This window comes from Cyprinodon tularosa, unplaced genomic scaffold (assembly GCF_016077235.1).
Source record: "Cyprinodon tularosa strain WSP-4 unplaced genomic scaffold, ASM1607723v1 ctg112, whole genome shotgun sequence".
Lineage (NCBI taxonomy): Eukaryota > Metazoa > Chordata > Actinopteri > Cyprinodontiformes > Cyprinodontidae > Cyprinodon > Cyprinodon tularosa.
The window spans coordinates 917,891-927,633 of NW_024037916.1; the positions used below are offsets into that span (position 1 = coordinate 917,891).

The following is a 9,743-nucleotide window of genomic DNA, read 5'->3' on the forward strand; positions in this document are numbered from 1 at the left end:
AAATTATTTTTTACTCTGGACCCTTCTCCTGGTAGAAAGGAGGAGTAGAAATGTAAATGGAAAAATATCTGTAGTAAAATCTACATTTTTGTTTCCTTGTCATTCAATTTTATAGGAATTTACCATGCATTTACTTCCAACATTCCCTCTGCTTCCTATGCCTCCTTGGACTGTCTTCCACCACTTGCTGAGGGTTACAGAGTGTTGCCTTTTGAAGTAGACATTTGCATAATCAGATTAGGATACGGGATTGTCTATGTGCACCCCCTCCTTCTATCAGAGGGTGCTCCAGAAGAGAGAGGGTGCTGTCCAGCCCAACAATGGAGGACTCCCCTCCCCTCAGCAGCCATCCAGCTCTGCACCTGCATCTGCTTCCACATCGCAGGTCGATTACACCAGCAGTTTAGGCCTGGACCTCTGCAGCCGCTGAGGGGTGAAGGAGCACGAGGAGGAGAAGGAGGAGGCAGGGGGGCTCGAGTGCTGTGATGGGAGAGGAAGGGCAGGGGTTGAGCTGAGATATTTAAACATGCAAAGGGTGAATTGGCTTTAAGGGGATAAAGAGCTCAGGGCCTATCGGCTGGCACCCAACTCCAGAAATTCTCTTTTTATGGAGCGCCTCAGCCGGGAGAGAGAGGGGCTGCCTGCACTGATCTGCTCCATTGTGATAACGGATTCAGACAGCGTGCTAGACGCTGATAAGGAAATGTGCTCTCAATAGACGATTACCCACATGCTTGGGACGGAATAGTCAATCAGGAAAATGCACTCGGAGGAGGGAGTGAGAGGCATGCAGATTTGTTATTATTTTCTGTTTTTCTAACTGTGCAGAAAAAAAAGTGACATTCAGACATGATTTGTTGGCTTCGTTTAACGAAGAACATTTTCTACCATGACAGCATTTCTCTCTAGTTCAGATTTAATATTGGCTCCCAATGGATTCCACTTCTCAGGATTCCTCTTGGCTTACACAGAGGTGCAGTTGCTAACATTGTGAACAAAATTATAAGGAAAAGGACATATCAACTAGTTCTTCCAATATTTCTTTTTATTTTTATTTACTTAAAATGTATCAATGTGCAGTGAAATTACACAAAAAGCAAATACTCCTTAAACCCATTCTGTGGGCTGATCTGACAGCTCCTGTGCCGTATCCTCTGTATCCTCTACATTATTTTATTTTGAGCATCATTACAAAGAGTCACCTGTCATTTCCCACAGGCTTCCAGCTGCACTCGGCTTCGTTTACATCCCTTTAGTCAGAGTTTAACGCCCTCGTTTAAAGCTCCCTGAGTCAGATCACTGTTTACTCTTCAGCTCAGTGAGGAACAATCTTTAGCCCAAAGATGGGACACAGGGTCAATACAGACATTTAAGCATTTAAATGTCCGACAACGGCTTCAATAAACCTGAAAGAAGACAACTGTGAACACGTCTGATGTTAGCCGTAAAGTCTGCAAACAATGTTTCAGAAAGAGAGATTAGGTTCTCCCAATTACAAATGTTAGTTTTAGCAGTCCTTTGTTTGTTTTATTGCAAACATGTCTTGGCAATTCTGTAAAAGGCTCATGGAAAAGTCTAGGGCTTAATGAATGTGAAATATATAATTGGAATAAAAGCTTTTCACTTTTACTCATTATTTATGGATCATTTTAAGACATTCAAACTGAAGGGAATTAATCTTTGTCAAAGAGGATGGTGTTGATCATCCCATGAATTCCTTCATTCTGGGTCAGTATATATAATGTCAGCCCTGCCAAACCTTCCCTCTAACAATGTTGTCTTTACACTGATCAGCTGGACAGCGTTTGACTTCAGAGCAACCTCTGACCTCAGGGGTTGCAAGTTAAGCGGGCACATTGAGCCGCTCCTCTCCCAGGCCTCTGGTCAGCGGACAAAGAGCAGAGGTCAGCTTTGTGTCCACATGGTCATCTCCGCGGCTGCAAAGAAACATACCTCTCTTAGCTTTGTTGGTACAAAGAAGCAGCAGCTCTGCTTCTCTAATCACTCATCAATAGTGTGAAGTTAAAGTTTTTTCTTGTGGCTTGGGTCATTTTTATGAAATAAGATCCATTTTTTCCTTTTTGAATGTATCCCAAGCTCCCAAAAAACTCTAAAATAAACCCAATCCATTTTTAACACTTTGAGTGGCAATTAGAGATATGTATCAATGAATCTGACTGTTCTTTGGTGCTCTGACACCGGCAGAAGACATGGAATTTGCGAATGGGATGAGTTTAGATGATCATTATGAGATTAAGATTAGATATGTCTTCCCCCAGAATCCAGACACTGGTGATGGAGAAGAAGCCAGAAGGAGCTAGAGAGCATGATGGAGGAGATGGGTTGAAGCTCAGCTGAAGACCAGGGCAGTCTGTGAATGGACAGCTTTAAGCAGACCCTTACCGGACGGCTGGCTGAAGAGGAATGAGAGCTTGACAGTGATTGGCCGGAGCAGAGGCGCATGGTGAGCTGACTAAATGCAGGTGATGCTGGGACGAGTCTTCCAGTTTTAATTTGCATCTAAACTTTATAAAAATTCATGATCATCTGATTATGCCCATTTTCATTTTGTTCTTGATAAGAAATAAAGGCTGAATTATACTTTGAAACTAGGTCATCTGTGTAGGTGTGGCGGTGAACACAGAGACGTCCCCGTCCCCTCCGCAGATGCTCTGCTGTACCAAAATTGTAGGTGACTGCAGACAGCGCTGCAGACAGGAGGCCTCTGATTGGTCAAATCTACATCCACTCTACTCATGCATATTTCATGTTTGGTACCTTACCAGCTTGTGAAAACGACTTGTGAAGATGGACCAGCTAGAAGAACGAAGTGCGTGAGAATGCTGCGACCCGTTTTCCACCTGGATCCCCGCTCTTTTTCGCCCTCATGTCCTTCCGTTGTCGGACAAACTTGCCCCCACTTCCTCACCGCCTCAACCGTATCTAGACCCACAGCTAATTTGTGATTGTTCCTCTGCGTTGTGGCGTGGAATAACAGCGCACACCACACTTCAAAATTGAGCATAAATCATAAATGTCTGCGTCATACCTGCGACAAACTCACTGCAACACACTGCTGCGGGCGGTATAACCAGCCCATACGTAAAAAATAAATTCATTGTACATCTCCTGTTTAAAAAGAAGATTTTACTATTACAGGGTTCCTTTGCTGTTTTAAGGTTTTAGAATTGCTTTTACGATTTGTTTTACGACTGCCTCAATACGGGAAATAATTGAATAGGAAAATAAATTAGACTTTTTTAAATAAAATGGCACAGAAATATCTACAGAAACGATACAATGCAAGTAAATATCTACTGTCAACACATGCTCATCCAGGAGGGGCGCATCCAGCAAAGTTAATGACTCAGCAGTGTAATCAGCTGGTTTTCCTTAGATAGAACATTTTACCAGTATGACTATGATATGATTATCTGTGTAAAACACATTGGGATTATCACATGTTGTAAGTTCATACAAGGAAACGAAAATGAATAGTTAGTTTCTTCAGTTTTTGTTATTTTGACTTAGTGACAGTATAGACGCACAAAGCCATTTAGAGTTAGACAGATTTATTTTGTCATTTTGTGTACACGAATGTAAACAAAAAGACATTTCGGTAAGAACAGCTCTCCAGACAATTTAATTTTTTTAAAGTGCAGCCTTGAAAACATTAAAAAATACATAAAAACAGTAATATAAACATATCACTTTATATTTACAGTTCTAACATTTTAACTAAATTTTAACTAAGTTTCTACTGAATTTCTACTGAACTGTACAAATACTTGAAGTTAAACTTCATCTGCGATTCATAATGTGGTTAAATAACCAAAACCCGACTGACATTTTTGTCAAGCCTTACTAACGATTTCTAAGCAGAGGGGTGGAGAATCCGTTTTCACTTTAGTAGAGTCTTTTCCAGAACTGGTTGCAGAGGAATGACCTTAAACTATACTTTAAAGATCTGAATCCATTTTTTCACTACATTAAAATGGAATTGAGAAAGTCAATTTGGCAGCTCAGAAAAAAAATCTGAAAATGATCTGGAAAAGTGTTGAATTTTGTTAAGAAAACTACCAACATTATCTTAGATTGTTTCTGTGGTGGAAAAATTACATTTTCTTTTAATTCCCCTTACATATAGTGATTTATTAGTGCTGATTTTGCTTTTACTTACTTTATAAACATGTTCACTCAAGTCTTTACACCTGCAAGGGCACAATGTATGATTCAGAGCAGTCGTTTACTATTTGTTTGGGACAGAAAATAATTATTCCCATAACAAGTCAGACTCCTTAATTCAACATTTACTATTCTCCTCAATTGTCTATAACTTGTTTCGATTAACAGTTTGTTTTTCAGGCTTTAAGTCAGTGAGAGAAACCTTTTCTAGATCGGAAAAGGGCAGAATATCGAGCTGTGTGCTACGATTGTCTTGTTCTCATCTTTGCAATGATAAATAAAGTTCTGACTGGGTGAATGTCAGCAGGATCTATAGACTGATTTTCCTGGAAGCAGTTATGACAGAAGTGTCTGATGAACCTGGGATTAATCCTGTCCTCATCCCGAATGGAGCTCAAAGGGATTGACCTAATGTTTCCAGGGGTCAGCAGGATATTCCGAACTGAATTTATTTCTTTTTCTAGATGGTGAGAAGTCTTCAGTCGACATGCCTCAAATATTCAATTCAATATTCAATTCAACATTAATGTAGAGGTAACAATTTCTACTGGGGACAAAGGTAGATTTGGGTTTACAATTTGTGAACAAAAAGACCCTCTACAGGGAAGTAAGGGGGCTCCCATAAATACACAAAAAATTTAATTATTTACAAATTTTTTATTGAATAAATAGTAAAATAAATAAGACATTCACAAGAAGAACAAAATAAATTAGTAAAGAGGCATAAGATAGATAATTAACACACTTATCACAGCTGACAATCTGATCAGTATCTTTGGCCATATCACATGCATGTTTTACAGAAAACCAACAAAACAAAATGTATCTGCAAGGAATCACTGAAATTAGATTGTCAGTTTGACCCAAACATTAGAAATAAGCTTCTGAATTATGAAGAAAAAAAGAAAAATGGTTTCTCTGAAGCCAACCTTAATAAATGAGTCAAAAGATCAGGTTTAGTTGTTTTGAAAATCCATAATCCTCCATTCCTTCATTATCCTCATCAGGAAAAGATGGAATGCCGCTTCCTTCGTTTTTAAATCGGTTCCAAAAAAACAAGGAATGATATCATGGAGACATGAAGGGAATATGGTTTACTTTGATGCATAAAACAAACTCTTTTTCACCCTTCTCATCAGCCATGTTGGGGTCCACAACACAATCTGCTCTATCTTCTTGTTCTCCTGTCCAGATGTGGCTCTACCAGGGCTCAGAGCTTTCACAGCTGGAGCCCGGCGATGGAGCCTCGGTGTCACTCGTCGTGGTCCAGGGATGGGGAGGCGAGTGCAGCCGCTCCATGTTCCCTTTCAGGAAGGTGAGCAGGGCGGTGGAGGAGTGGCTGGCCGGCTGGCCACTCTGGCTCTCCAGCAGCTGCACTAGGAAGTTGATGTAGCGCATCGCCAGGCGCAGGATCTCGTTCTTGCTCAGTTTCTTCTCAGGAGGATGGGTGGGGATGAGCTTGCGGAGCTCTGCAAAGGCAGTGTTGACATTGTGTTGGCGCCAGCGCTCCCTCGTGTTGGTGAACACCTTCCTGGTCATAATGCTGAGAACAATAAAAGACAGGTAAATATAAGTGAGTTTATCAGCTGAAAAATTACAGGCCTCTAAAGTCTGTAAACTTTATGCAAACATTTTCTTCAAATTTAGAGGGTTTATTTTAAATTTATTTTTTTAAATTTTGCACTTCATTTAAAAAAAAAGACCTTTGACCCCATGACATTATAAACAGAATTAGACTTTTCTTTTGTTGTAGTGTTTATTTGTTCTTATGATTACATCAGCATAAATTACCTTATAAATTACCTTCTATCACAGAGAATGAATTATGTCCGTGTTTCATGTAAAGTGCATTTAGATCAAATTTATTTCAAAAATATCTGAATATATTCAATTGAATTAAAAATTCACTCATATAGTTTACAACAAATATCATCCTAAGAATAATGACACATTCAATTTGAACTATAACCCATTACATCTGATCTTAGTTATAAATAAACAGAATTAATCAAAGTCTGTATTAAATTTTATTTTTACGTTTTAAACAACACTTTCTTGTCTCGTTCAGCACCAGACAACTGTGTAAAGCTTTATAGGCATTATGTAATCCTGATTGTTTTGGTAATATGAGGCACACATGTTATACAAGAGTAATAAGGCTACAATATTCATTATGTATTCGTTATTTTTAATTCAGAATAATAAAGAAATAATTTTTTTGTTTTTTTTGCAAAGAAATGAATGAAAAAATAAAATTTATCTTAAGTGATTTTTTTCCCCCTTTCTATAAATGACTCCTATATAGAGGAGGAACATGCTTCTTCTATATTTTCTCCCCACTTGTTAATAAATTCCTCATTGACTTAACTGGCAGCATGAGGACTTCTTTAATAAAATAATAAATATCTGACCTGTTTGTGTAGAAATGTGCAGAAATCTCAGAAGCCAGAGTGCTCCTCCACAGGTCATGGGTGTCCGGGTCTCCTTTAGTTAAATCTCCTTATCCGCACCAGGATCCGGTGGAGTGAGAGGGAAGAAGACACGGACAGGGAGGGATGCAGGGAGCAGGGGTGAGCCTGCTGTCTGCTCGCATCCTGCATTTTATAGCAAGGCGAGCTCCAGTGTGTGACGTCGTGGAGCCCCTGTCTTCATTGTGATTGTTGCAGAGTAACCCCCCCCCCCTTCACTTTCTATTATTTTAAATAAATAGATGTGACTTATTGATGTTGCTCATCAGAGGTCACGACTCTTGAAGGGTTTTAATGTTCTCATGCTTTTGTGCTTCATTTTTAAAATTATTAAAATAAGGCCTTTTTATTATGTATTTATTATCTTTCCTTTTTTTGCAGCTTTCTGACCTAAAAAAACTTTTAGAAGATTGTTTGTGCTGCTTGTATGATTCACTGGTAAATTAATCCCTAAATGATCCCTCTGAAGTTAAGAAATGTCCTATTGATGTGAAACTGAGACGTTCTGACTGTTCCTTTACTGTTATGGACACTTATTCCTTTCTGTTCCTCTGACATTAGACATGGACAGCCCACCGTCCCCTGGACCAAGAGGAAAGACCTGCAGCTCTGCTTTTAAATTCACACTGATTGGGCCACAAAAGGTAAAAATACCACATGCAGATTGACAGTCGAACAATATGTGTTTTGTTATGACTATGGTAATCTTGTTGAGCGATTCCAAGGGGCCGCACATAAATTACAGAGGAAACATGGGGGCCACAGACTCCTATCTCAGCAGACACTTCTCACTCGCCCCCCCATACACACACACCCCTGGCTGCCACTTTCAACCTCCAATGACATAAAATAACAAGTCCAGTTTAACCAATTGTCACTGTCTTCTTTTTTTTTTTTACACCCTTCAAGTGTTGTTTCAGAGACGCAGCCTTCCAGAAAACTGTGTGTGTGGAGTAGGAATTTACATAATCCGATTAGGCTCCGGGATTAGCCCTGGGCCTGGAGAATGGACCCCAATGGGGGCCGTTTCTCTAAATCGGCCATTCATGGGCCCTGCTGCATGTCCAAGAGGCTGCACCTGCAAGTCGGGCCTCGCTGCTCTCTGCTGCTGTCCGCCTCCACTCTGGGTCTGGAGACGCACTCGGAGTTGGGTGGTTTAGAAAGAGCGGTGATGCTGTCCATGACCAAAATTGTTTTAAGGGAAGCCATTTTTATTTAAGCATTTTATCCATTACTATAATTAAAGTCCAGTTTAGCAGTTTATGAGATAGACTGGTGGATCAGTTTGAAGTGAAAGAAAAAAAAATTCCAAATTAAAATTAAAATCCCCAAAGTGGGCCAGCATTTGTATTCAGGTGAGTCAACACTTTGTAGATGCACCTTTAGCTGACATCACCACTGTATGCCTCCTCTCTACTAGCCTTGCATGTCCAGACTGAAGTTTTCATCCCTTTTATTGTGGATCTAGGTATGAACTCTGAGTCGACCATTCCAAGGCTTCTAGTAGCGTTGGCTTTAATTCCGTAGGAATTCAAGTATTAAGATGTTTGGAACCTCAAGGAGATTTTATACAGTTCTGCACCGTGGGATGGGGAAGGCCTCCTCAGAAAAACTTATTAATTTAGTCCATCACAACACCTTGAAAGTCTAACTTTGATCCTATCCAACCAGCGGACGTTCTTCCCACATTTCTTTTCTCTAAACCCTGTGAGGGACATTAAAGGGAGTTATAATGAATGTCAATCAATGGATTTCTTCTTGCCTCTCTCTCATAAATGCATTTTTGTTTTTGGCTGCAACATTACTAGCTGCCCTGTCCAGATCTCTACAGGTCCTTTCGTTACCATGGGAGTTTGGGCTTCATCACAGATTTACTTTCTCTTTGCCCGGCCAGCAGCTTAGTTGTGCAGCCGTGACTTTTGTCATTTTTATGAGTTACAGACTTAAGCTGGGGTAACCTCTCCGCTCATGAAAGCCTCTACTTGGATCTACAGAAGGAAAACTTTCTTACTTTGACTTCTTACCAGTTCTTTTATTTATTTGGCATTTAGTCAGCCGTACGTCAGTGTTAAGAGGCAAAATATTTCAACACTGTTCATATGAACAAAACACAGAGGAGAACATGGTTATTGTTGTTAAAGTGTCCATAACCAGTCACTTTCAGGCAAGCAAGAAACAATTCTCTGAGATAACATCTGACTTTGCAATGCCGAGGTCATTGAAATGCTGCAGCTTTTAAGTCTAGTCACAATTCCTGATTCCCAAGTCTTGAGTCAAGTTCAAGGGTTTACATTTGGAGTCATTAACCAGTCATAATGAGCCAACCCTAAAACCAAAACACTGAATCCGAGTTTTTGTCCGATCTGAGAGAAAAGGGTGTCAAACGAGGACATGGCATTTAGTGCTCATTGAAAGGCAATGGGGATGATCACATTCAACACGATTTTAAGCAAGCTGGCTTGCGTAGCTCCGCCTGAGATACCCCAAGTGTATTTTAAGTGGATCTGACAAGAAGAAAGACGAGGTTACAAAGTAAAACGCAGCTGCTTTGGGGGAAAATACACAATAAAATCTGTTAATTGCATGGGGAGTCACTTTTTGGAGTCACACAGAGCATACACAGCATGCGGGACAGACTTGTGCAAAAACTATCATTGAAACTTTTGAGTGTATAATACTTAACCCATAATAGGAGTTCAGGAGGGAAAAAAACGGATAAAGTAGTGATCCACTTTGAGCCGCACAAAAACAACGAGGAACAGAAACCACAATTTATCACTCTCCCCGAAAAGAAAAAATTCAAGAGAAGTATCTGTCCAAGTCAATTGTGAAAAATAGTTTTAATTTTTGTGTAGCACAGAGACAGAAGTGAAAAAAACCTGCACAGATCTGCCCAGCCTGTCTAGTCTTAGCCTCTCAATACGCAATCAGTGTGACATGGAAAAATATGGCATTAAAAAGAAGTACGCATCCTTTTTTTCTGTAAGTAGAACACGAAAGTTCTACTTACATTGCAGTGTCCATAAAATCTGTAATGCTCTGCATGAATTATAATAAAGCAATTTATATGCTTAAATCAAGCGGAACACT

General features: G+C 39.8%; 1 protein-coding gene across 1 annotated transcript; it reads right to left on the bottom strand.

The window, feature by feature from the left end:
• Window positions 1–5,237: 5,237 nt before the first annotated feature.
• On the bottom strand, window positions 5,238–6,769 carry tal2 (T-cell acute lymphocytic leukemia 2). Its single transcript, XM_038300017.1, has 2 exons — window positions 6,597–6,769; window positions 5,238–5,728 (listed from the first exon to the last, which is right to left on the bottom strand). Exon 2 carries the CDS (start codon window positions 5,722–5,724, stop codon window positions 5,386–5,388), a length of 339 nt encoding a protein of 112 aa, XP_038155945.1. The 5' UTR covers window positions 5,725–5,728; window positions 6,597–6,769; the 3' UTR covers window positions 5,238–5,385.
• Between the last annotated feature and the right edge of the window lie 2,974 nt (window positions 6,770–9,743).